The sequence below is a fragment of the Gossypium raimondii genome, chromosome 5 (assembly GCF_025698545.1).
Source record: "Gossypium raimondii isolate GPD5lz chromosome 5, ASM2569854v1, whole genome shotgun sequence".
Classification (NCBI taxonomy): domain Eukaryota; kingdom Viridiplantae; phylum Streptophyta; class Magnoliopsida; order Malvales; family Malvaceae; genus Gossypium; species Gossypium raimondii.
Window position 1 is genome coordinate 9,605,379 of NC_068569.1, and position 27,885 is coordinate 9,633,263.

The 27,885-nt window shown below is 36.1% G+C and overlaps 5 protein-coding genes across 6 annotated transcripts; 2 read left to right on the forward strand and 3 right to left on the reverse strand.

Annotated features, from left to right (window-relative positions):
• The first annotated feature begins 1,659 nt into the window (after positions 1-1,659).
• LOC105769519 (protein TOPLESS) lies at positions 1,660-9,724 on the forward strand. The gene is made up of 27 exons (XM_012590205.2): positions 1,660-1,827; positions 2,164-2,306; positions 2,459-2,638; positions 2,754-2,867; positions 2,946-3,104; positions 3,329-3,506; positions 3,592-3,715; positions 3,854-3,963; positions 4,092-4,257; positions 4,380-4,489; positions 4,566-4,635; positions 4,745-4,818; positions 4,915-5,010; positions 5,093-5,188; positions 5,304-5,431; positions 5,551-5,785; positions 5,866-6,024; positions 6,123-6,221; positions 6,400-6,546; positions 6,976-7,086; positions 7,180-7,359; positions 7,503-7,631; positions 7,717-7,812; positions 7,959-8,147; positions 8,227-8,393; positions 8,795-9,069; positions 9,506-9,724. Exons 2-26 carry the CDS (start codon positions 2,227-2,229, stop codon positions 9,003-9,005), a joined length of 3,408 nt encoding a protein of 1,135 aa, XP_012445659.1. The 5' UTR covers positions 1,660-1,827; positions 2,164-2,226; the 3' UTR covers positions 9,006-9,069; positions 9,506-9,724.
• Positions 9,725-11,330: 1,606 nt separating this feature from the next.
• On the forward strand, positions 11,331-14,346 carry LOC105768849 (DEAD-box ATP-dependent RNA helicase 35). 2 transcript variants are annotated; one of them, XM_012589069.2, is made up of 3 exons: positions 11,331-11,523; positions 11,671-12,613; positions 13,221-14,346. In XM_012589069.2, the coding sequence occupies exons 2-3, from the start codon at positions 11,715-11,717 to the stop codon at positions 14,083-14,085; spliced, it is 1,764 nt and encodes a 587-aa protein (XP_012444523.1). In that variant the 5' UTR covers positions 11,331-11,523; positions 11,671-11,714; the 3' UTR covers positions 14,086-14,346. The 2 variants fall into 2 exon arrangements, with proteins under 2 accessions (XP_012444523.1, XP_012444522.1); XM_012589068.2 differs by having other exon boundaries at positions 11,704-12,613.
• A 146-nt stretch (positions 14,347-14,492) lies between these two features.
• Positions 14,493-15,925, reverse strand: LOC105768850 (uncharacterized). Its single transcript, XM_012589070.2, has 3 exons — positions 15,601-15,925; positions 14,899-15,467; positions 14,493-14,761 (listed from the first exon to the last, which is right to left on the reverse strand). The coding sequence occupies exons 1-3, from the start codon at positions 15,632-15,634 to the stop codon at positions 14,639-14,641; spliced, it is 726 nt and encodes a 241-aa protein (XP_012444524.1). The 5' UTR covers positions 15,635-15,925; the 3' UTR covers positions 14,493-14,638.
• A 2,187-nt stretch (positions 15,926-18,112) lies between these two features.
• LOC105766784 (arogenate dehydrogenase 2, chloroplastic) lies at positions 18,113-19,228 on the reverse strand. The gene has a single exon (XM_012586354.2). The coding sequence runs from the start codon at positions 19,226-19,228 to the stop codon at positions 18,113-18,115; it is 1,116 nt and encodes a 371-aa protein (XP_012441808.2).
• Positions 19,229-21,575: 2,347 nt separating this feature from the next.
• On the reverse strand, positions 21,576-27,262 carry LOC105768017 (pyrophosphate-energized vacuolar membrane proton pump). Its single transcript, XM_012587702.2, has 8 exons — positions 26,939-27,262; positions 24,676-25,250; positions 24,171-24,550; positions 23,706-23,792; positions 23,289-23,619; positions 22,499-22,909; positions 22,186-22,245; positions 21,576-22,060 (listed from the first exon to the last, which is right to left on the reverse strand). Exons 1-8 carry the CDS (start codon positions 27,186-27,188, stop codon positions 21,854-21,856), a joined length of 2,301 nt encoding a protein of 766 aa, XP_012443156.1. The 5' UTR covers positions 27,189-27,262; the 3' UTR covers positions 21,576-21,853.
• Positions 27,263-27,885: the final 623 nt, after the last annotated feature.

Genomic DNA, 27,885 nt, shown 5'->3' on the forward strand with positions numbered 1-27,885 from the left:
ATGTTTTGTCAAAATAGTCCTACTTGTATTTTTGAGCCTTTTTCGGCCATCAACCTTTGTTCTTTTTTTTCAATATGCTTTTTCTAACAGATTTAATGAAAAAATCGTTAAAAAAGTTAACGGGGATGACGTAGAATTTCATACATGGAATATTTTTAATGAGATATAATTTATTACATAGATAACCCAATAAGATAATTACATGTGGAGAATAATAAAATAAATAATACATTAAATTTAAAAAGAACTCTTAATTTAAAGAAAATAAACATAATTATCTAAAAGAATTAACTCAGTAGAAAAACTTCTCAATAAACAAACCTATGAAAGATTGAAACCTCTTGAAAGAAAAGAAAATTAAAACTTTAAATTTATTCATTAAATCATTAAAGAATAAAGGTTGAAGGCCAAAAATGCTCAAATAAGGCCATTTTGACAAAACATACAAATATTAATGGTTGAATTTATCATTAAACCAAAATTTAATTGAAAAGGAGAAAATGATTAAAACAAGTAATAAGATATAGAATACGAGGTGATATATAATTGAATTGCTGTTTGAACTGAGGATGAATCTAATTTTAGAGAAATCTCCAACAAAATAGGGAGAAGAAAAACAATAAAGGGAAGAGATAGCAGGAATTACAAAATAAATAATCACTCCAACTACGTTCAATTTAGTTAAATATATTAATTGTAATGATTATATAAATATGGTAATATACCTTATAATTTTTGGAATAAATTAATCGTATTGAATTATATTCATTATATTGATATATTTTAATAATTATTAAAGATATCCATTAAAAAAATTAAGCTAAGTATTGTTAGAAAATTGAAGTAAAATATAAAAAAAAGGGGAATACATTGGATTGGATGTTTTTTTTAAATTTCGTGGAATAGTTCATTTTCTTTTTACATAAACTAATGTTATTTATATCTTCTCTCCTTTCCTTGTTAGAAACAATCAAAGCTGTGATTATGACTCCAACCTAAAACAAACAATGTTTTCAGAAAGACCCTAAAAAATTAATTATTGCTCGCTTTCAAAACCAAAAGCGACTTCTCGGAGCAACATATCACGATAAATTCATGATTAAAAAATGCAGTGTTTTCAAGTTTCACGTTATATTTCTACAAGTCAGTATTATTTCCCCCAAAAAATTCCCCCGAAATGGCAGGTTCCGTAATATTCAGCAATATCTAGGGTTAAACTTACTGGATTCCCCTGGCTACGAGAAAAAGCCTGTCGTTTCTTTTGGGGGGATCTGAGAATAGCAAATATAAATATCGCTTTCCTGGCTCTTTTTTCCCTACTTCGCACTATTACAGTAATCTCTATTTATGACCGTTCGATTCATTTTAAAAACTTATAATCGACGGTTTAGAAAGAAAACCGAAACATACCTTACTAGATCTCATTATTTGTTGTAGCAGAATAGCTGTCAGCTAGAAATTCCGCGCCGATAAACTCGACAAAGTGTAGCCGGCTAAGTGGGGCCTACTCTTTAACTGTACGTATTAATAAGTCAATCAGTTTATCAAAATAACTTGTCCATTTTAACATAAGCTATCAATGATAAGTACAACGGCATATCATCATCTTTAACCTGTCGCCTCCTTCCTTTATAATTCACCATCTCTGAAAGCTTTTAGGTTGGGTATTATTTATAAGGGAATACAATTTTTTTTTCTAGAGGGAAAGAGGCAATATTTGCTTTGTGTTTAAGAGAAGAAGGTTCATTTTATTTACCACAGGGAGAGCAAGGTTTTTTTTTTTATCTCTAATTTTTTGTCTGAAAACCGATCTATTCAAAGAACAAGGTAAGTTTTTAACAAATCTATTTACTTTTGTTCCTGTTTTTATGTTTATAGAATCTGTTACTTTAAAACCTTCAGTTTTCTTTATATCTTTTTTGGTTTTTTTGGGAAAATTCCGTCTCGGGTTTCTAAATGGTATAAAGTTGCTTTTTCTTTTTGTCTCTTTGATGCTAAAAATCCCTAGAGTTTTTTTCTTTTGGAGAGAGGGGTTTGAAGAAGGTTAAATGGTTTAAGTTTCATGTAAAATTAACTTTGGGCTTTCTTTTATCTTTTATTTTAAAGGATTTTTAAGGTGTTTGAGCTGACTCTTTTTTTTTTTTTGGGGAAATACTTTTGCAGATCTAGACTTTATATTTGGTGATTTTAGTCTCGTCCTTGCGAAATTAAGACAGGGCGGCCACGATGTCGTCTCTCAGTAGAGAGCTTGTGTTCTTGATCTTACAGTTTCTAGATGAGGAAAAGTTTAAAGAGACTGTTCACAGGTAAGGTTTTTTTTTTGGTTAAAAAAAGCTTATTAGTTTTATTACTTTTAAGGATTCATGATATTCAGTATTTTTTTGTTAACTGGTAATTTAAAATGTAATGATTTCACCTTATTAATGGTTTTGTTAAATTATTTTGATTTTTTTTATAGGCTTGAACAGGAATCTGGGTTTTTCTTTAATATGAAGTATTTTGAGGATGAGGTACATAACGGAAACTGGGATGAGGTTGAGAAATACTTGTCTGGTTTCACCAAGGTAGACGACAATCGATATTCCATGAAAATCTTTTTCGAGATAAGAAAGCAGAAGTATCTCGAGGCATTGGATAAGTAAGCTTTTATGTGCTGCAATTTTTGATTTGTTTCACTTAAGTTTGTGATGTTTCAACCCAAAAACTTCCTTGATAGAATTTAGTGACAATTGGAATGTTTATACATTAATTAGGCATGATCTGTCCAAGGCCGTGGAGATATTAGTAAAGGATTTGAAAGTTTTTGCCACATTTAATGAGGAACTTTTTAAGGAAATCACTCAGCTTTTGACGTTGGAGAATTTCAGGTATGTTACCTTTGTGTATAAATGGTTCAAGTCTTGATGCGGGTGAATGTGGTGAGGAATTAATTTTTTTCATAACAGGGAGAATGAACAGTTGTCAAAATATGGAGATACAAAGTCTGCTAGAGCAATCATGTTAGTTGAACTCAAGAAGCTTATTGAAGCAAATCCTTTATTCCGTGACAAATTACAGTTCCCAAACCTTAGAAATTCAAGGTTACGCACCCTCATTAATCAGAGGTAATTTTCTTCAGTTATATCATCGTTCTGTTAGCTGCTTTGAAGAGATTGGGGGTTGGTAATTTTTCAATGCTGACTTATTTATGCAATGAACTCACGGATATTACATGACATTCAAGTTTGGTTTTTTATTGCCTTGGCTGCACTGGCATTGATGTTCTGAATAAGCTCAAGTCATTCTAGTTGTGGCTTTATAGGACAACTGATTTGTTGTGCAATTACAGCTTGAATTGGCAGCATCAACTTTGTAAAAACCCAAGGCCGAATCCAGATATAAAAACTCTCTTCGTGGATCACTCTTGTGGACAGCCAAATGGTGCGCGAGCACCATCACCTGCTAACAATCCTCTTCTTGGAGGGTTACCAAAGGCCGGGGGCTTTCCTCCCCTTGGTGCTCATGGGGTAGGTATCCATTTTAGATGATAGTGTAAAAAATCTCTTTCATTGTCGATAATCTCCTCTTAAAGTACTCAGTTTACATCTTCAGCCTTTTCAACCTACACCAGCGCCAGTTCCAGCACCCCTTGCTGGTTGGATGTCAAACCCTTCTACTGTAGCTCATCCAGCTGTGTCTGGTGGAGCTATTGGTCTTGGTCCTGCCTCAATACCAGGTAGTTATGTCTTTCTCTTTGTTCTTTCAAATGTCATTCTTCTATTGTCACTTCCTCCCTTTCTTTCTATCATATTGTGATCATTCCTTCTTCTAGGACCTTTTTTAACCTTAATTATGTTTCATTGTTGACTTATAGCTGCATTGAAGCATCCTAGGACTCCTCCAACTAATCCTTCTGTAGACTACCCATCTGGGGACTCTGATCATGTTTCCAAAAGGACAAGGCCCATGGGGATTTCTGATGAGGTATTCAAGTTTTGCTTTAATTAATTTATATGATATGTAGTCTGGCTGTTCGATCGGGTGTCTGATAGTTATGGTTGTGTTTCCTTTTGCCTAAAATATTTTACCGATCTTTGCTTTCTTTTTTGCAGGTAAATCTTCCTGTCAATGTGCTGCCTGTAACATTTCCTGGCCATGGTCACAGTCAGACTTTCAATGCACCCGATGATCTGCCAAAGGCAGTTGCAAGAACTTTGAATCAGGGTTCATCTCCTATGAGCATGGATTTCCATCCCGTTCAACAGACTCTACTTCTAGGTCTGCTCTGCTAAACTTCCGCCTTTAATTTTTTATAGTTGCATTTCACTTTCTGTTTTTGGCTGGCTGCTGGTTCTATCTTGGGTAATGGAATTCTGAGTTTTCTACATGCTATGATCCAGTTGGTACCAATGTTGGAGACATAGCATTGTGGGAAATTGGCTCTCGGGAGCGGCTGGTTTTGAAGAATTTTAAAGTTTGGGATCTTAGTGCTTGTTCAATGCCTCTTCAGGTTTGTGCCTCAAAGTGTTTGTTTAATGCACTTGCTAATTGCACATGCTAAGTACAATTTATTTACTTGAATTTAGGCTGCTCTAGTCAAAGATCCTGCTGTCTCTGTAAATCGTGTGATTTGGAGCCCTGATGGTTCTTTATTTGGTGAGATTGAATCCATTACAATTAGTCAATGTTTAATCTGCAAGCACCTATGTGCGTATTTATAAGTAGTGTGGGATCATTGATTATGTTATACCTGTTCGGAAAACAGGAGTTGCTTACTCGAGGCACATTGTGCAAATATATTCTTATCATGGTGGCGATGAGGTTCGGCAGCATCTGGAGGTATATATTTGAGCTTGTTATCTTGGATCTTTTTTCAGTTCTCTTGCTGAGTTTCCATTGTGAAACTGAAATTGATATTTGAATTTTATATTCTAGATTGATGCTCATGTTGGTGGAGTAAATGATCTTGCATTTTCTCATCCAAATAAGCAACTTTGTGTAGTAACTTGCGGTGATGACAAGACGATCAAGGTTTGTTTATCATTTTATGTGGTCAGTTATCTTTCTTGGAGACAAGTTGCTTGTCCTTGCTAATTTCATGTTGTAATTTTAGGTGTGGGAGGCTACCAATGGTACAAAACAATATACCTTTGAAGGTCATGAGGCTTCTGTTTATTCTGTCTGCCCTCACTATAAAGAAAACATTCAGGTAAAGATATTGCTTTCTTGCTTTAGCTGTCTTACACTCTTCGTACTTGTACTATGGGCATGTGCCTATGTCTATTCATCTTACTGATGTTGCCTCCTTTTGACTTCTGCCTCAGTTTATCTTTTCAACAGCTATAGATGGAAAGATAAAAGCATGGTTATATGATAATATGGGATCACGTGTTGATTATGAAGCTCCTGGCCGTTGGTGCACAACCATGGCCTACAGTGCTGATGGTACAAGGTTAGTTTGCTTGCACCATAACTCATATTGACCTTCTGCTAGTTGTCAATAATTCGGGATAAAGGTGGTTTTGTTTCATTTTCTCACTGACCTTTTTGGTTTGGTGGTTGGATTTGTAGGCTTTTTTCCTGTGGCACCAGTAAAGATGGGGAGTCATTTATCGTAGAATGGAATGAAAGTGAAGGGGCCGTGAAGAGGACCTATCAAGGATTCCGCAAACGTTCTTTAGGTGTTGTGCAATTTGACACCACTAAGAATAGGTATTTAGCTGCCGGTGATGATTTCTCTATCAAATTCTGGGATATGGACAATGTTCAACCCTTGACAAGTGTTGATGCTGATGGAGGCCTTCCAGTAAGTTCATTTATGTTCAGTTAAGTTTTATATCATCTTGAAGGTTGTGGCTGCTTATATTTATCTTTCCAAAATCCTAGGCAAGTCCACGCATTCGCTTTAACAAGGATGGCTCTCTCTTGGCTGTTTCCGCCAATGATAATGGGATTAAGATTTTGGCGAATTTAGATGGTATGCGATTATTGCGCACGTTGGAGAATCTTTCTTATGATGCCTCAAGAACATCGGAAGCCCCAAAGGTAGTACCATTACCTCGTTGATTTTCATTAGTGAAATAAAACAATACTGGGTCCATTTGTGAAATAAATCTTCTCCTTTAACGTGTTGATTTTTTCAGCCTACAATAAATCCAATCTCAGCTGCTGCTGCCGCAGCGGTTGCTACTAGTGCTGGACTTGCAGACAGAAGTGCCTCTGTAGTTGCTATTGCTGGAATGGTCTGTGGGACAGATTTTTCTTTCTTTTTTCCATTTCTTTCCCTAATCAATAGCATCAAAATTTTTATATCAGCAGTAGTTCAACACCAATATGTGTTATTGTTATGTCATCATTGTTTCTCCTTTGAGTAGTCAAGCTCGGATGAATAATTTTGTAGTTCATGTGTTGTATTTTCAGAATGGGGATGCCAGGAGCTTGGGGGATGTGAAACCCAGAATAACAGAAGAATCGAGTGATAAATCAAAGATTTGGAAGCTAACTGAAATCAGTGAACCATCTCAGTGTCGATCCTTGAGGCTTCCTGAAAACTTGAGGGTGACCAAGGTATAGAGATTTTCAAATACCTTTGCGCTCCATTGATTTTCTAACATGCTGGTAGGCTGACTACTCGATCATATTTGTTGTCCTGTGTAATAATGCTTTTGATTTTTCACTTTTTTTGGCCCATTTGGTGGTATTCCATGATTCTGCTACATCTGCTTTCTCTTTCATGTCTCCATTGGCCAATTTGGTGGGTAAATGTACCATCTTTGGAACTTATATACTGTTGTTCACCAGTTTATATTTTCTATACTTATCCCTGTCAAAATTACACTTGTGGAATTACCTTGTAATTTTTATATTGTTTTGGGATATGATTTGGCCCCATTCTCTTTAATAAAGAGAAAGTAGATAACCTGAAACTGAAATCCATCTTGATTCATCTCCTTCCTTTGGGCCCTATCTTATCAGCTTTCTCTGTGATGGTAACAGATATCAAGGTTAATCTTCACTAATTCAGGTAATGCTATTTTGGCATTGGCATCAAATGCTATTCACTTGCTCTGGAAGTGGCAGCGAAGTGAACGTAATTCAAATGGCAAGGTACATGGATATCGAAATGGTTTCTACTCATTAGTTAAAGAATACATTGAAGTGACTTGTACTGTAATTGCATTTTGTCGCTTCATTCTCTAGGCAACTGCGAGTGTACCACCTCAGTTGTGGCAACCATCAAGTGGCATTCTTATGACAAATGATGTTGCTGATACAAATCCTGAAGAGGCTGTACCCTGTTTTGCTTTATCCAAGAATGATTCTTATGTAATGTCTGCATCTGGAGGAAAGATTTCCTTGTTTAATATGATGACATTCAAGGTAACCCATGAATGCTGGAATACCTTTTCTTTTTCCTGCTCCATCTAGAATTGGAGCAAGATAAATCTTCCTCTCCTTCCCCGTCATCCTCCATTTGTTGATGATCTGAATAAGCATATGATGTTTTTAATGGACACTTGCAGACAATGGCGACTTTCATGCCGCCACCACCACCAGCGACTTTTCTTGCATTCCACCCTCAAGATAACAATATTATTGCTATAGGCATGGACGATTCAACGATTCAGATATATAATGTTCGTGTGGATGAGGTATGATCCATCTTGTGGAGAATAATTTATGTAACTTGTTTCAAGACGAATCATTGGTTATTTATTTATCATTTGCATCATCTAGGTGAAGAGTAAGCTTAAAGGCCACTCCAAAAGAATAACTGGCCTTGCCTTCTCTCATGTACTGAGTGTGCTTGTCTCATCAGGAGCAGATTCTCAGGTATTCCAAAAGAATTACAAAGTCTCGCCTGCTTTCTCCAATACATAGCTTAGCTAATTAATCAAACCTTCTTAGAACTTGAAGTTATTATCATCAATGGAAATTTTGCTTTCGGTTCATTGATCATTTTACCATTCTCTCTCCAGCTTTGTGTATGGAACACTGATGGATGGGAAAAGCAGAGGTCTAGATTCTTGCAGGTTCCATCTGGGAGAACACCAACGGCACTGTCAGACACACGTGTACAATTCCATCAGGACCAGATGCATTTTCTTGTTGTACATGAGACTCAGCTTGCCATATATGAAACAACAAAGCTAGAACGTGTGAAGCAGGTATCTCTTTGTGATTGTTTGATCCATTGTGAAATAACTTTATCTCATGATCTTCTAATACTGTTTTTCTCTGATTTAGTGGGTTCCGCTCGAATCTTCTGCTCCAATTACTCATGCGACATTCTCATGTGATAGCCAACTGGTGTATTCCAGCTTTTTGGATGCAACTGTTTGTGTCTTTACTGCTGCAAACCTCAGACTACGTTGCCGTATAAATCCTTCTGCTTATCTTCCTGCTAGTGTCAGGTATGTTCATTATCTTCTTGACTCAGGTATTTTGGATTTCATTTGGATACTTTTGTTCAAGAACAAATTTTGGGTACAATAGACAAGGACGTGCACACTTTAATGCACTGGATTTACACATTATAGTTTTAAATTACAAAAAAAATGAACGTTATACTGTTAGAGGAGCATGCATACATTACTAATTGCAATCTCCTCCATATTATCTTAATGTCTTTTGTTCTCCCACTTTCTGGTATCATGTACAATAAATCTAAAATCTGAAGTCAAGTCCGTGTAATTCATGTGAAACTTTTATTTGCATCAAAGTTTTACTGCTCATCTAATTTTATAATGAGCACTATATCCCCTTATGTGATAAACATTCCTATTCAAACACAGTGTTTTCCTCCATGTTGCAGTTCCAATGTTCATCCACTTGTAATTGCTGCACATCCATCTGAGCCAAATGAATTTGCATTGGGACTCTCAGATGGTGGGGTTCATGTCTTTGAGCCCCTTGAATCTGAAAACAAATGGGGTGTGCCTCCACCAGTTGAAAACGGGTCATCCAGCAATATGGCAGCAACACCTTCGGTCGGAGCTCCAGGATCAGAACAAGCACAACGATGATGAAATGGCTGACAGAGCACAAGTTCTTTTAAATGCTTGGCTTGCATGTCCATTCCTAATCTAGGTATGCTTTCTCACTGTCTAATATGTTAAGAACATTCTTGATGAAAAGGAGAGACGTACCGAACTAGTTGATCCAGTATGCAGGTTCATTCACCAATTTTTAATTAGAGCCTGAATTCAAGTCATTGTAACATTTCATGTTGCTCGTTAGAGAGAGCATCAGGATAAACCCATTTGTTTTGACTGTTTCTGAACCAAAAGGCAGCAGTGCCCGACTGATAATGCCAGTTAGAAATCCTGTTGAACTTGTATTGTGGTTACATTATGACAAACAATCAAGTTCAGAATTGCAAATAGAAAAACCACCACCTCCTATAAGTTCCTCTGCTTTATTGTCAAGAAAACATTACTGTATTCTTGGACTTGATATAAGTTTCGATTTTCTTTCTTGCTGCTTCTTCTAATTTACCCTTTTCTTTTTCCTTTTAAATTTGCAGGTAGGCATCAAGAGTTGTGATCTGAGTACAACATGCAAAGTTGTAGATTTAACATATTTGTTAGATACAATCTTAAGGTAAATTGCATAGTAGTATTTAATAGCTTTAAAGTGTTCTCTCATCCCTTATTTGAAGGGTACTTTTTTTCTTTCCCATCACAACGTTCTTTTTGTATCAAATTTACATGTTTTAGAAACCAGTTTTCTTTGTTTGTTGCCATCATGATTATCTGATTGACCTAATCACTGTCTCGTCCTTTCTTCAATTTCTTTTGGTGGTACAAAGGAGACTGCACCCCGGGGATAGGGGAAAGGGTTGCAAATGCTAGGATTCGAACCCCAAACTTGCTGGATGCCACCTCTTATAGGTGGCCGCATAAATTAACTAATCTAAACTCTGGTCCATGTTCTCCTCCAGTTAGTTGTTGGAGATTTAGTTTGTTTTCAACATGCAGTGTTTCAGACTCACTTGCAGTATGGTAGAAGTTAGAATCTAATAACATTTTGGGGACCATTAGGAGCCAAAATATCAGAAAGTTTGATGAAATATAAAGTAGTTTAGGGTTTATATGGGTACATCCGAGGAAGATGGAAATGAACGTGGAGGCTGAGCAAAGTATGGGGTATGAGATAACTATCATACTATAGGTTATATATATAGTATACGCTGATGATGCAAAGCTGTTTCAAAAGGTCTGAACTGTTGGTTTTGGAAGGCAGTTTCTTGAACTTGATATGGAGAAATAGATTTTAATTCCATTTTTATTATGCTCCATGAATGTGTAATCATTGAAAATTGTGTATATTGCTTTAGTAGCATATTTATCAAAATACCTGTTTTTAGAAAAAAAAGAGAATTTAAACAAGTTTTTACAGTATGGGGATTAGGAAGCTTTTGTGAGTGTAGCCTCTACTTGAGTTTTTGGCAATGAACCTTAGAATAATACCCTTTGAAGGGCATTCCAATGCTATACCTACCCTCTCCCTATTTCTTCATAAGTAAACCCGCCAAAATTTCCATCGACCTAACCCAACCCCTCAAAAAGTGAAAATGGTCCCAATATGCAGCTGACCTGACGTTGACCAATGATGTTTTCAGAGTCCCTACTCGGAACTGCAGTTACTAAATTCAGAGCGTAACATTCTGCCCCTCAAAAAGAAGATTAAGGTAGTTGACTTGTGTGATTGTCCTTAAAAGACGATGATATGTAACATGCTTTGGATTGGAATTTCAGTATCCTAATTACCTCTTTTGTATTAAAAAAAATGAACGAGTTGCATTAACTAACATAAAGATTACTCGCTACCAAGAAAATATAACCAGATTTACGGTTGGAGCAACCTATAATGAGTAAATCCCCTCAAATTAATGCTCATTGTTGTTCGGCAGTATGCCGTGCAAAAAGTGAGTTCATGAAAAATCAAATCTTATGATTAGAGGTAGAAGATGAGATAACACGATTTAAATTCGTGTCAAGTAGGTGTTTGATAAAAGTTTTAATTATAGTTCTATTCAACTCAAGTTAATGCTTATGAATATGCTAAAGTTTATATAATATAAACTATTATATATAAAATAACTTATCTATCTCTCATTAGAAAGTACATATAATTAAAAAAAACTCAATACGATTGTAATATAAGATATAATACCAACATGATAATGATACGTAAATCATATGCACTAATTTTGGATTATTTTCAATTCTAAAATTTAATACTCTATTTGAAAAAGTATTAAAAAATTATTTATTTATATAAAGCTGAAATGAATATAATATATATATAGGATGTAGATATTGACAAATGACAAGTTGTTCAAAGCAGCGAGCCCATTGGACCGCTCTCTACAGTTTGGAGTTGGGTCTTCGACTAATCCTAGATCCTTCTTACAACCTTGCCCGACTCATCTCATCTCTCTCTCTCTCTCTCTTAATCAATTGGACACGGCGTCACCCAACCGCTTTCCGCCACTGCACCGTCTCCGCCTGCCGCCGCCTCGTTGCTTTACCCAACAAGGTAATTATTGGAATTCTGATCTCGATTTCTTTCTTCCTTCCATCCCTTCTTCGTAGCTTCTGTATTCAAGTCGCGGAGAATTTTAGGGTTTTATGCGTTATTTGTTCGGCAATTATTTTTTTTACGATTTTTCCTTCGTATTTTTAGATTATAATTTAGGGGGTTTTTTGGGCGATACAGAAAATTAGAAAATGGAGGAAGATGATGATTACGTTGAGTATATTCCGGTAGCGAAACGCCGCGCTATGGAAGCTCAAAAAATCCTACAGAGAAAAGGCAAGGCTTCTGCGCTTGAAGATGAAACTGAAAAAGCGAATGTGGCCGAAGTAAAACCTAGTTTACTTATAAAAGCAACTCAGCTTAAAAAGGATCAACCCGAGATCAGTCAAATGGAACAAATTGTACAACAAGAAAAAGAGATGATTGAACATTTATCTGATAGGAAAACCCTCATGTCTGTTCGGGAATTGGCAAAAGGGATTACTTATACGGAACCCTTGTTGACTGGGTGGAAACCACCTTTGCATATTCGAAGGATGTCTCGAAAAGATAGGGATTTGATTCGAAAGCAATGGCATATTATCGTTGACGGGGACGAAATTCCTCCTCCTATTAAGAATTTTAAAGATATGAAGTTTCCAGACCCAATATTGAAGAAATTAAAGGCAAAGGGAATTGTGCAGCCGACTCCAATTCAAGTCCAAGGTCTGCCTGTTATCTTGTCTGGGAGAGATATGATTGGGATTGCTTTTACAGGGTCAGGGAAAACACTTGTATTTGTGCTTCCGTTGATTATGATTGCGTTGCAGGAGGAGATGATGATGCCAATTCTTCCAGGAGAAGGCCCTTTTGGGTTGATCGTCTGTCCTTCAAGGGAGCTTGCTAGGCAGACATATGAAGTGGTGGAGCAATTTTTGATACCTATGAGGGAGAATGGATATCCCGAACTCAGGCCATTGCTTTGTATTGGTGGTGTAGATATGAGGTCTCAGTTGGATGTTGTGAAGAAAGGGGTTCACATTGTTGTTGCTACTCCCGGGAGGTTGAAGGATATGCTTGCCAAGAAGAAGATGAGTTTAGACAATTGCAGGTATGACACTTAATCCAGCGCTTTTGGTAACACCATCTTCAATTAGTACACCATCGCCAATTTAGTATGCATTGACTGATCTTAGGAGTTAGGTGCTAAAATGTCGCAGACGCATGCTGGGAACAAGCTACCTTTGTTTTGCCTATTAATTTGTTCACACTTGTTTAAATATCTCTGTATTTTTGCCAATTTGTAGTGCTATCTGTGTAATTATTCCCGATGAAAATGTGTATCGTTTTTTACATTGGTTTCCTTTCCCTTTTTTTTTTCATTTCTTTTCTATGATGTTGGATGGTGTCAAATCTCTTACATCCAATTTAGTCTGGGTTAATTGTTAATTTCTTCAAGTTGCATTTATTGGGAAAAGACTTTTTTTGTTTGTCTTCATTGTTGTTGATTTTGTTTAGAATTCTCTATGTAATTCGGGTATTTTGTAATTTTAGGTGTTTCTGCATCGGTTTTATATGCTTGTACTTGATTTCAAAGATAACAAATGTGTTGGATCTGTTATAGCAAGCTTTCTTACCCCCAAAACATAGATTTATGTATTCCATTTAGTCTTTTTAGATAGGTATTGGTAATCGAACAAATTGTTTCTCTTCTGTAGGTATTTGACATTGGATGAAGCAGATAGACTAGTGGATTTAGGCTTTGAAGATGACATTAGAGAAGTGTTTGACCATTTTAAAGCTCAAAGGCAAACCCTTTTGTTCTCTGCTACCATGCCTACCAAAATTCAGAACTTCGCCAGAAGTGCTTTAGTAAAGCCAGTGACTGTTAATGTTGGGAGAGCTGGAGCTGCAAATCTTGATGTGATTCAGGAGGTCGAGTATGTGAAGCAAGAAGCAAAGATAGTCTACCTCCTTGAATGCCTGCAAAAGACTCCTCCACCTGTTTTAATATTTTGTGAGAATAAGGCCGACGTGGATGATATCCATGAATATCTCCTGCTGAAAGGAGTTGAAGCTGTGGCAATTCATGGAGGGAAGGACCAAGAAGAGAGAGAGCACGCCATTTCATCCTTTAAAGCTGGCAAGAAGGATGTGTTAGTTGCAACTGATGTTGCTTCTAAAGGTTTGGATTTTCCTGATATTCAACACGTGATCAATTATGATATGCCTGCAGAAATTGAAAACTATGTCCACAGAATAGGACGAACAGGAAGATGTGGTAAAACGGGAATTGCAACCACATTTATAAACAAGAATCAAAGTGAGACAACCCTGCTTGATTTGAAACACCTATTGCAAGAAGCAAAACAGAGGATCCCGCCCGTCTTAGCTGAGCTCAGTGATCCAATGGAAGATGTGGATGCAATCACCAATGCAAGTGGCGTAAAGGGGTGTGCTTATTGTGGTGGATTGGGCCATCGTATCCGAGATTGCCCCAAGTTAGAGCATCAGAAAAGCATGGCTATTGCAAATTCCAGAAGGGATTATTTTGGGTCTGGTGGTTACAGAGGAGAAATTTGATTTATGTTTGTAAGTGCTCTGAATTCGTTTTGGTTTAAATCAAACATAAAGAATGTAGGAGTGAAGCCCCTTTGCATCTTGAGTTGTGGGGCCTTAATGCAAATTGTGTTTCTTTCTTTGACGTGAATTAATCTACGTTCAATTATGGCGAGAATAGAATCATGTGCCTTCTTGTTTGTTTGGCGAGAATAGAATCATGTGCCCTCTTGTTTGTTTAGTAAATTTTGGACATCTCATCATTGAGATTTTTGTTTTGGGATACTTCGCCTCCTGTTTGTTTTTATTTTTTAAGGATTATCTTTATGTTCTCGTATGGTGATCTATGAATTGAAATTTAAATGAAGCCTGTAGTCAGGCAAAAAGGATATAATTTCCATTGGCCGGTAGTGTAAGGGATAAAGAGAAGGTGAGACGGGAAAAATCTTAAATTCAACTCATTGTCACTCTTGACATAGGGTTTCTCAAGATTGTAAATTACTTGAGCATTGAAACTTGGAAAGTCCTTTAAAATGATACTTGATAAACTTATTCAATTACACCGAAATTTTATGTCTTATTGTGTGGATGTGCAACTCTGACCAAGTATTGCTAATGCATTGGCATTAGGATCTCCAGAACGTGGATTTTCCAATAGAGCATGTAACAGACTGCTCTCGGCTGTTCCTTGACCCGGTCCCTGTTTAACACCATGTTCATCAGCATCACTGTTAATTATCTTGCTACGAATTTCTACTCCTTAAAATTATCTTCTTGTCCCAAAATACGTAAGAAATAGCAGAAGCAAAAATTAAACCAAGGCTCAAACTGGAATACCTTCCAAGGTTTGATGATCAAAGATCCAGAGCTGAATGTGTGTCCATCTTCTTGAGCCTTAGGTAGGAGGGTGTACCGCCGTGTCTCTAATAACTTGTATATTTCATTAACTAGTTTTTTCCTTTCCGCCATTGTCTCTAAGAGTGCTTGCTTCATAATTTGACTTTCTTCCTCAAGGATCTCCAACCTCGTGTTTAGGTCTTCAGCTTCACTAGCCTGCAAAACTGCCTTACCTTTACAAAAATTGCTGCATACCCTTTTCCTTGGATGACTTATTATAACTCCAGATTGATTCAGTTCCTCTTTTGAACTCCAAGACCCTTCATTCCGAAGATCGGGAAACAAGTGTTCTTGTTTCATTATAGAATCTGCTGAGCTGCTTGTTGCATGCTTACAACTGCTACTGTATGCTGCCTTGAAATTCTTGAACTCTGAATCTAATCCCATCTCAGGTGAAGCAAGTTCTATCTTCTTCCTAGGTAGAAATTTTCGAAGAAGTTTCACGGAATTTTGGTCTATCAGTTCTGATAGGACCAAATCAACACTCTCTGCGATACAATGGAGCAATCCTGAAAGCCAAACATAAACGCTAGTTGTTTTTAAAAAAAGAAAACATTAAAAACTTCATCAATAGACGGTTTTATGCAAAGAATCACTGAAAATGTAGTTGAAATTATAGTGAATGACGGTTGCTTTGCTTACCTGAGAAAGATACACCCAGTGACATGGACAACATTTTTTAAAAGAATGTTATCCCCCTTGTTTGCTTGTCTTCTAAGAGAGTTTGGACAGTGCAGTGAAAAGCAGCGCGAGTGGCAACTGCAGTTGAAACAAACTCCTTTTTAAGTTTGCATATGAAAGACTGATGGTTTTGCTGTTGAATTTTGAGAAAGAGTGGGAGTTAAGTTATCGAGAAATTGCTAAGCACTTTCACGGAGAATGTCACTCTCTCAAACACTTGCCCCTCTTTGCAACCATTCCATAGGTGACCAAAGTCGTTTCACTTAACAAGATCTTCTCTAGTCGGAAATTTAAAGAGGAACTATCTACATCCGAATTCACTTAATTCATATGATATATGGATTCGTCTATTGTATGCTTCCTATTTGAATTTGTTTCCAATATTCAAATCTGTTAAAGAGAGAAAGGAATTTAAATATATGGGTAAATTTACCCCCACTTCCCCCTCAGTACTTCGACTGCTAACCATACGTTCAAACATACGAGGATGAGATGGTATATGAATCGTCGGTCAAACTAACTTGTGGTTTTATGATAATTATCACATGAAGTTCAGGCTAAAACCATAAATCTTCTTCGCATACTGTTTAATCATACAGTTTACACCTTATGGTCCAAGAAAAAGATGCCATCACTCAAATAGTCGCACCAAGTGCAATGCAAGGAACCTCAGTAACCTTCAACAGCTAAATTACGTTTCTGTGAAGCTTCAAACATTCCCGGATGGATGTATGGCACCATTTTACAGAAAACACTAGCTTTATTTCGACACATACATACATCCATAAGGAAAAAGGCTTTGTGCTATGCAGTCATCTCCTTTTCCAATTATTGGCCTAATCAACAGTTCGACGTCAAATAAGATTTATTTGAGCAGACTAAGCAACAAATGAAACCTAACATATGTGCGAAAGTTATGGTGGTCATACAAACATTCCCTCTTCTTCTACAGTGATTTCAAGCTAGTCATTAAGGATAGCTTTAGTAACATTATAACAAGCATATTAATAGACCTTAATGCAGGTTTCTAAATGTTTCTTAAACCGTAGAGTTCAGCATTTGCTTTTTATCAGAAAGCCATTACTTCTTAATCCACTGCTATATGGCCCGTACCATGTTGGGGTACATGGCTAGCCCATAGCCCATATATCTCATACAATGCCTACCCAATGGACCTAGATATCACTGCTGCAATGTGGCCGTATTTTATTTTTTCCTTTTCTTGATAAGAAAAAACTGAAAAAGGTGGAGTTTATCCGAGCTCAAATTTGGTGTTAATTGAATCTTTTCACCAGACCATAATGTGAGCTGTGTTTCGAATTGCCACTGAAGAGAACAAGTACAGAAATGGAGTCGAAAAGGTTAATGAACCTACCTCTGAAGATAAACAACATATATGCTACACAACTATCTGAACACAACATGATTGCCCCCTCATTTTAGATTTATACCCTTCATTTAAAGTATCATTTCTGATTTGACATTGGCATCAACAACATACACGCTTCATAACTCTCAAGGCATAGTAACTCACAAAGTTTCAGGCAAATTTTAGAATCTTAAACTTCTGAGATGGGAATGGAGAGACTGACAGGAGCTTGTTTCCAAAATCCATGGCAAAGTCATTGAAAGTGAATATAGGCTATCATAGAAAATTTTCAGCGCAGCTAATATAATACCCGGACTCTTTATTTTTCATAAAGTATTTCAATTGGACACTGTATAATACATATTAAAATATGATCTTCCTGTATGAAAGTCCTTTAAAATTGATCATGCTCATGTAGGAGTAGGACACATCTGCATCCAAGACTCATCCAAGTCAGGGTAAATACAGGCTAAAAGTTCATAACTGTTATGAACAATTCACAACCGTTTACTGATATTGTCCCATATCCAACACTCATTTGAGTAAAACTATGATAAACAATTGCAACCCTTACCCTACTAATGTTGTCCTATCATTCCAAGCCAATAATTCCATTATCAGGCCACAAAAATCTCAATAACAACACTAGTTAATGTCATTTACAATTAAAAAGGCTACAGTATTGACAATTAGCAAAAATAATAAATTCTCATAGGATAGAAAACAGAATAAGTCTATTTATGATCTAGCCTTACATTATATTGTCCAAAGGAGGTTCAATCTTACCCCCCAAAGATTTGAAGCACAACTTCCATAAATTGGGCAACAAAATCTCAAATGTCCTACAAAGACCTAACACATATCTCATTAGAACCACCTCGAATGCAACTTACCAAATCCTGAAACATTCACTTGGATGGATTGGAAAAACATTAAACAAGTGAATTTTACCAGGTTTAAGCAGCAATAACTAAGCTAATTCCATTTACAATTATCTAGAAGACCACAAAGCTAACGTCTTGACAAAATAGCAATAAATTCTCATACCATAGGGAGACAGAGAAGCTCTGTTTTTTTTTTTTGTTGTTTTCACATTTTTCTTGTTCAAGATCCATCTTGTCTAACATTATCCAATGGAGATTCGGTTAAACTTCCATTGCCAAGCAACTGCTGAGCCAAACTCCTCTTCTTCTCCACCTCTCCATTATTATCCCCAAACAATTGCTTCCTATAAACCTGATGGAGCCTCCCAAACAAGTCCTTCTTAATCGACTCGAATGCCATATCCAACCTTTCCAACTGCTCCAAAGCGTTCTGGTTATACATAAACAACCCATAATACAAATCAAAGCTATCCCCTTTAGTATTCTCCACCAAATTCAACAATGTCTCGTACCCTTTGGTGTTAATAGGCGAAGACTCCAACCCGAACTTCTCCAGCACTCTCCCCATGGTATGGGTCACGAACTGAGACCCCGCCGCGTACTTATCATGCTCCATGCAACTCATCTCCACCATTCTACACCCTTCTTTCTCGAAAATATCCAAAAACTTGTCGCATCTCTTTATCCGACTCTCCTCATCCCCGATCCTCACTTTGTCGTAGACAAAAGGAAGCCCCGCCCACGAGGTTTTGCCACTTTCGGGTCCAAACATGGGATGGGTACACAAGATATCGAAATCTGGGGGTAAATACTTCAAGAAAAGGTTCCTGGGGAACTCTTTAACAGAAAGCACGTCGACGAAAAGGGTGTTGCGACGCAGTCGTTGAAAGGGCAGTTTCTGAAGAAGAGTTTCAGTGGAAAGGATGGAAGTAGAGAGAAGGACGACGTCAGGGTGTTGCTCGAAAAGGTCGTGTGGGTCGGCGTAGAAGGAAACGCCGAGGTGGTTAGCGAGGTCGGCGTAGTTAGTTCTGGAGTGGGCGAGGAGAGTGTGATGGCGGAGGAAAGTTTTGGATAGGAATTGGCCGAAGTTACCGAAGCCGATAATGGCGATCTTGAGGGAAGTTGATTGAATGTAGCGGTTTTTGAGATGGGACTCGTAGTCGAATGGTTGAGCTGCGTCTATGCAGTTGATATGGAAGGAAGGGAAATGGGGGGATTTGGAGGGAGTGGGGAGAGACGTTAGTGGGAGAGGGAGAGAAATGGAGTGGGAAAAGGAGAGGTAAGGGAGGGGTTGGGGATTCACAGATCTTATGGTTGTGGGAGAGAAAATCAACATGGTTGAATTCTGGAATTTCAGTTTCAAAATTGAATGAATTATGAGATTTCCTTTTCTTATTCCATAATAATTAGAATAATTCAAAGAATGGCTCAAGCGTCGGCAAATGTTTATTTTTATATTATTCAAAAATATCAATTTTTAAAATGTAAGAAAATAAACTTTTACATTTTTTTGGTTTTTTTTTTTTTTCATTTGTTCAAAGATCACTTGTACAGTTGTACATCACCAAAGGCAAATGTAAAGGGGAGGGAGGCCTAACCCCCAAAAATGACAATTATAAATTTACCCTTTGTAAATTATTAAATTATTATAAATTTATTTTAAAGTAAAAAATATATATTTAAATTTTTTTAAAATAATGAAATCATAAACTAAATAATAAAAATATATAACTTTAACTTCTCTAAAATTTATAATTTAATTCGCCACTCCACTCCGCTCCACCATTACTGGTCCAAACACCACAAAGATTTCAGCGAAAAAGCATTATATTTTAAAATTCCCTCTTGCTGATGATAAAACATGATCCAAAGAAAGCAGTCTTAACTGTGCTACGCGTACCTTGCGATTTACAATAACACAGGAAGAAGATAAGGTGAGCATAACGTACACCAAGTTTTAATGATAAGAATAAGACAAAAGCAATACGTACATTTACAATTTTTATATAAATTTCACTGTATTCTTTGTATAATGCATTTGTAAATGATGTAATTACTCTTTTTTTCCCGTCTAATAAGCTAATAGTTTCACTTTTTTTCCCCTATAGTAAGGTAAACAGTTACCTTAATGGAGGGGAGGGTAACCAAACACCCTGCAGTTTCTTTTAGGCTCTCACCAATTTTTTTGGCAAATATTTTTGAAGTCAAAGAAATTTAAATATTAAATAGATAAAATTTTAATTATTGTTATTAAAATCATAATTTGAAGCACAAATAAAAAATATTAGAATGAAATGATTTAATTAATTGTTATTAACATATTTGTGAAGAAAGAACTCGTCAAAAAAATTTTAATATAAAAAAAATCAAAAAGAAAAGAAAAAGAAGAAAAGAGAACTCATCAAAATAGGGTTTTTTACCCAAATAATATTAAAAAAAATACCTAAATGGCATGTTGATTCAAATGGGTGGAGGGTGATAATTTTTAAATTACTAGGTGCACCACTTGATTCAGACACAATCTCGTTAAAAAAAAAAGGTATAAGGACATGATGCCTATCTGATAGGCGGCACCAGTGACCCCTATTTGATAGGTGGCATTAGTGGTGCCTATTTGATAGGTGACATACCTAGTATTTCCCCCCCCCCCACACTCTCCCATCCGGCTCATTTTAAATATTTATCAAAATACCTAAATTTTACATATTGCTTTTAATTACAAAAAAAATCAAACAGTTTTATCCACATCATATTTTTTGCTATACTACATTAACAAAATAAATATATCTTATAAATTTCAACTCATACTCCAACTCAATAGTCCCATTCACAAATTTCATCTCAATGGTTTAATCTTTTACCTACATAAAAACAAAAATTTATATTAAAATAATAAAAATAACATGCCAATTAAAAATATAACAAAAACATAACACAAACGATACATAATAAACATGAATATTATTATTATTTTAAAATGATAATAAGTAAAATGTTTTGGTTTAAAATATAATATATATATATATATAATAACATGCCACTTAATTATTATCAAAAATATATTTTTTTGTATAAAACCTCAAAAGAAAATTTATTTTAATATTTATAAAAACATAAAATAAAATTTAAAAACATAAACTCTTATTCTCAATTATAAAATCTTAAAAATTAGAACATATAAACTAATTCCTAATTTATCTCATAAATTTCAAATTCCATATCAATACTCATATTTTATCTACATAAAATAAAAAAATATTAAAATAATCAAAATAACATGTTAAATGAATTTCATAAAAATAAATCTAATCAACCTAAAACAAACATAACAAATAAATTACATAAAAATAAAATATTATTTGCACATAACATAAATAGACTTTTTACTTCAATAAACATTAAAATAAATTATTAATAAATAAAATATAAAATAAATACAAACATACATTAATAGCTCTTTTTAGGCAAATAATACCCATCAAATAGACACCACACACCCGTAAATTTTTTTTAACAAAATTGTGTCAAAATCAAAGTGGTGCCGCGTACATACCACCTTTCACCCATTTGAATGTACCATTTTGATACATAATTCTTGCAACATACCATTTTAAGTTTTTTTTTTTTAATATCAAAATATCATTAAGGTTAAATGCTGGAAAAGATTTTTTGCGAGTACAAAATTTCAAAATTAAGCAAGCTGTTCTAGAACTGGAAAAGTAAGATATCCCACCTTGACTCGTCCACGATAACAATGATCGTTTTCGGTGATCGACCTAACCTATATCTCAGTTATCATCGATATCAACCTATCAAAAATAGCAATGACTAAAGCTAAGCTTCGCTAACTATGAGAGTTTGGACGGATACAGAAACTTAATGGGTGAACAGGAACAACACTCTTACATAGGGCCTGTAACTAACAAGTCACCCTACCTACTGCTGCTTCCGCCCATCCCCTCTAAAAGATCTTGAAAAGCAAGCCACCGTGAGTGGCAAAGAAGGGAGCAAATACGAGTGACTCGACTGCCATAAGCTTGATCAGGATGTTGAGTGAAGGGCCAGAGGTATCCTTGAGTGGATCACCAACCGTGTCACCAATGACAGCTGCCTTGTGAGGATCCGATCCTTTTGGACCCAGGGTCCTCGCGTGCTCTGAGGCACCAGCCTAACAATCAAAATATAAGGATCACTCATAAGATATTCTGAGGGCACGATGAAAGTGGCATAACAAATAAGCCAGTAAACAAGTCAGAAAAAAATTCGTCTTGAATTTTCTCATTAACTATTTACCTCAATGTACTTCTTGGCATTATCCCATGCACCACCAGTGTTGGAAGCAGATATTGCAATCTGTCAAAGAACAAAGCCAAGTAACAGTAATCAATGCATTTTTTAAGTTCACCCACTTTTCCAAACAAACTCCATCATGCTTTCACGAGTAGTTTAAATTGGGGCAAAAAGATACAGATTAGCTTATGTCATGGGGCTAGACCATCCGCGGCCCATAACACTTACAGCTAGCATAAGTATAGTTCACAAATAAACCAAAAATAAAAAAACACTGAATGTTGTCAGAAAAACTAATCTTGTTTCCCAACTTTACCTGAACACCAGAAACAAGGGCACCAGCAAGGACACCGGCAAGAGTCTCAACACCAAAGAAAGTTCCAACGATTAGGGGAGTAAGCATAACAAGGGCACCAGGAGGAATCATCTCCTTGATAGAGGCATCAGTTGAGATTTTGACACAGGTAGCATAATCAGGCTTGGCACGACCCTCCATGAGACCAGGGATGGTGTTGAACTGCCTGCGAACCTCCTCAACCATCTTTAAAGCTGCACTCCCCACGCTTTTCATGGTCATAGCAGAGAACCAGTAGGGAAGCATGGCACCAACTATTAAACCAATGAAAACCTTCGGGGTCAAGACATCAACAGTAGAGATAGCTGCACGGCTCACAAAGGCACCAAATAGAGCCAATGACACCAATGCTGCTGACCCAATGGCAAATCCCTGGAAACATATAGAGAATTGTATATCACATATGCAATCAATAATTAGGAATTTCAGCCTGAAAAGAAGTTTAAAGAGAACTTTGGCATTGTAAAAAAGATAATTAACTCAGAAAATAAGAATGCCATACATAAACGACCACAGCGCAGTATGATAGACAGTAGCTCAAAGTGTTTTAGATAGGTTACCGAATGGAAATCAAAGACTCAAATCAATTTTGGGGGTTTCATAAAGAGATCAAATTCACACATGTTTCAGGAAGCAGAAACAAAATAATAGCAGAGTTACAGCTTTCCCATGCATCATTTATGCTATACCATGATTAAAGCAACTACAATATCCTAACAACGGTCTCTAGGAAAAGAATTAAATACCGCACCTTTCCAATGGCAGCTGTAGTGTTTCCAGCAGCATCTAGTGCATCAGTTCTCTCACGAATGTGATGGCTCATGCCAGCCATCTCAGCAATGCCTCCAGCATTGTCACTGATGGGACCATAAGCATCAATGGCCAACCCAGTTGCAATGGTGCTTAACATTCCAAGGGCAGCAACTGCAATCCCATACATGGCAGCAAAGCTAAAACTAACAAAAATGCTGATCGCAATGGCAAAAATTGGGATGATCACAGATTTGTATCCTAAAGCAAGGCCAAATATAACATTGGTAGCTGCTCCTGTCCTGCAGGAATCGGCAACATCCTGCACGGGACTAGAAACACAGGAAATGATTGATCAGGATATAAAATCTGAAGCAACATTGCAATAGATGATAAGTCAAAAGACTGTTTCCAGTACCTGTAAGCATTACTGGTGTAGTACTCAGTAACAAAACCAATAATAAGTCCAGCCCAGAGACCAACACCAACGCACAAAAATAGTTGCCTGCAAATAAAAAATTTTCATTTTAGTGGTTGCAAGTATCATGAGCAAGGAAAGCTCAAGTGTGAAACAAGATACTAGGCAAGACATGCTTCTTGCCACCTGCTTCAGGTCTTTATGAAGTTCATAGTAATATTCATGTTACTAAAACACAACAAATCGGGGCAATTTTCTCAAGATATGTTGATCTTAAGACACTAATTAAACCAGGATAAACTAAGTGGTAACTCACCTATCAGAGTTTTGAGGAGTTAAAGGTCCTAACCTTTCCTAATCTCACAAAATTAGGAGCATCACTGAGTTATAGCATGCACCCAGGTGGAAAATCCAGAAACCACTGTTTTATAACATGCTTACTATGCAACAATCATGTAATCTTACCAGTTCTTAACAACTTTCTGATCCCCAAAATTGTAAATGGTGAAGGACGATGGCACACCAACCCAAGTAACAATTGCAATCCCCACAGTCATAAGAACAGTAGATATAATAAGCTGCTTCTTCAAAGCTGGTTCAATTTCTTTGACAGCCTTGATTTCGAAGAAATCCGTAGCAAATAGGGTTGTGATCAAACAGACAAGAATACCAACAGAACTAATGAGCAGAGGATACAACATGGCAGTGAACTCGTGGTTTATTCCAAAAGAGGATATAGAAGCAACAACAAGAGCAGCACAGGAAGATTCAGCATATGAGCCAAATAGATCAGAACCCATACCAGCAATATCCCCAACATTATCGCCAACATTGTCGGCAATGACCTGAGTTATAAAACAAATTTAAATCATATAAGGTTCTAGAAGCGAATTAATTGCCTCTAAACAGAGGTTGACAAGCATATAATAAAGATGGAATAACCATATCACACAAGAATAATTTGGCTTACAGCTGGGTTTCTTGGGTCATCCTCTGGAATGTTCCTTTCAACCTTTCCTACAAGATCAGCACCGACATCAGCAGCCTTTGTATAGATACCACCACCAACTCTTCCAAACAGTGCCATAGAGGATCCCCCAAGACCATAACCAGTAATAGCCTCAAAAAGGCCTTCCCAGTCATCACCGTAGTACAGCTTGAATAGATTGATGGCAACGAAAAGCACCAACAAGCCATTGGCAGCGAGGAGAAAACCCATTACCGCGCCAGATCTAAATGCAACAATAAAAGCCTTTCCAACACCCTTTCTTGCTTCTAAGGTTGTTCTTGCATTGGCATATGTAGCAATTTTCATCCCAAGGAACCCAGAAAGAACAGAGGTGATAGCACCAAGCAAGAAGGATATGGTACTGAAGATAGCAGTGGCAAGAGCTGGTTTGCACGTCTTCTCCTTATCATAGGTGCAAGGCTGGCTCTTTGAGCTGAAGCCCTCAACAGAACCCAGGAAAAGGAATATCAAGATAGCAAAAGCAACCATGAAGATGCCGACATACTGATATTCAGTGAAAAGAAAGGATGTTGCACCTGTTACACCATGCATCAATAGATTAATATAGATAATCATCAGTCACAAACAAGGGACTGTCAATAGTTCATGATATCAATTAAAGTGTTATTGATTACATATAAAAGAAAAGAGGACAAGATGACATTTTCATTCTTCCCTTCAATTAATAGGCAGGTTATAATTGTCCATTGAATCTTAACTCGATTGGCATGGACATTGTTGCCAATGCAGGAAGACATGAGTTTGAGTGCGCTGAAGCACATTATCCTCCTATTTATGAGTTGGGAAAAAGCTATGCTTAATTCTACGCATTGTATCAAAAAGAGCATATATAATCAGAACTTATGATAAGATTATTAAAAAAACAAAAAATAAATAAATAGGTTATGATTAACTCAATAAATTATAGAGACAAATTTTAAGATATGGTATTTTTTGTTATTATTATCTTGAAATATATTAATGTAATTCGACAAGACAATATGATATAGTTTTATTGTTATTTTACATATATTAATTACAAAATACAGTATTTTTTTATTATTGTTAATACGATTAAAACATAACTATTTGTTATTTTTGCTAGCGAGAGCCATATACTATTTATAATAATAAATTAATACTAGAGGAATAAACTAAAACTTCATTTATTATTTTCAAGCCATTGGATGAAAATATAACTATATATTTGGTTACTAACTACAAAAACGAACGCTTATATTAGGTCTGGCAGAACACATAAGATAATAACAGTTTTTGTTTCTATTATTATATTATTGAACCATTGAACCCGAACTATTCAGAAAACAATTATTTCGCAAACAAAATTTAACCCTTCCCAAAAGTGATAATAAATAAGAGATGCATATGATACGTTCATAAGACACGGCAACAGTTTCCAAAAATAAAACAAAACCCAAACCAATAAAAAGTTTAATCTTAATCAGATTAGTATCACTATCTTTTTAGTTACATAACTATAAAACAACCATCAATATTCTATGCTGATATTTTATTCTCAATTATTGTTTCAAGATATATGTGCATATATGAAAATGAGCAACGTGGGGAACACGTGCCGAGCGCATTAATAAAGCCAAATAATTTATTTTAGATAAGACAATATATCACGACTACTAATAATGATAACACCAACAAAGATAGAGCCTGTCCCAGTTATGACACCATACCAATTTACCAAATTAAATCTAATCAAAATCTAATCTGAGGATCAGATTAGAAAAATATGAATAAGTACAAAGTAACATTGGGAGATTTTTTATAAAACATAATTTTGGTTAAGAACTATTCAACTAAATTTTATAGTTATAAACCCTATCATTAAAGAGAATTCACAATCTGAGATGATTAATTAGAGATAAGTTTAATAATATTTAAAAAAAAAACGAGAACTTACAAGGTAACTTTTTTTTTAAGTTCAAAACCGCTTTCGAATGCCGCCTTGCAAGGTTGCAATAGTGAAATAATTTTTAACCAAATTACAGATTAAAATTTTTGAACAGAAACAATGAAGTTGAGCGTTAAGATTACTAATTTCATTTCCACTTTAAATACACCAAGGTTACCTGGTAATTCTTGCGGCTCAACTTAAGTCCACGAAATGAAATCATTACTCAAAAATAATATTACGAAAATAAATAAGAAAAAAAAGGCCAGATCTAACATCAAAATCCAAAGATTTCACCTTCGGAGATAGCGCTTTGAATTTCAGCGCACTTGGTGACGACGCTGGGGTCATTAAGTCCTTCCTCTTCCTCAATCAAGTAATCACTGTAACCGTTCTTGTTGCTATTCCCCGATGCATGCCGCTCCGGGTTAAGCTTCACGCGCGACACCAACAGCCACTGCACCAACGAGAAAGCAATTCCAATCACGGCGCACACTGGCACCACGATTTCCGTCGCAAACTCCGACAACAAAACCGCTCCCATCATTGACAACGCTACAGTCCTCCCGCCTTGAGACAGATAAGAGTGGGAGATAAACAGAGAAATGGAGTGGAGCCTCTTTTATATAGGGTTCCGGTAAAATTATACGAGAAAAATATAGGATATTGGCTAACTCCGAGAGAGGAATCCCCTGCAAACGAGTCTATTATGATATTTTGTTTTTAACCTCTAAATTAATTGATTATATTTATCAGCAGATGATTTACTGAATATGATGGAGGGAGGATGATAGGGAGTCTGGGGGCGGATCTATCAGGAATCAATCACTTTAGCGCGTACTTTCGATGCATCCTTGTCCGAATCAACTTTATTTTATTTATTTTAGGATAAAATATTCGATGTTAGGTAAAAAATAAAATAAGATAAATATAAGTACTCTCCAAAATAATTTGAGAGATTTGGGTTTAAGAAACAAACTGGAGGAGGTAAACTTAAAATTATTCCATTTGAGAATTTAAATAGTCAAAATTGAGATGATGTGATGTGAGAGTGTATTTGTTCATGGTGAATAATATTTTTAATTGATCTATATTAGGTGAAGGCTACAAAGTTGTCGAAAAGCCCGGAGACGAACTCCAGATAAAATTAATGAAACAGTGTGTTTATTTGGAATCATAGGTGACTCAAAATCTTATCCATTCGTTCCAGTTTAAAATGGTGGTAACCATTTTGTGTATCAATA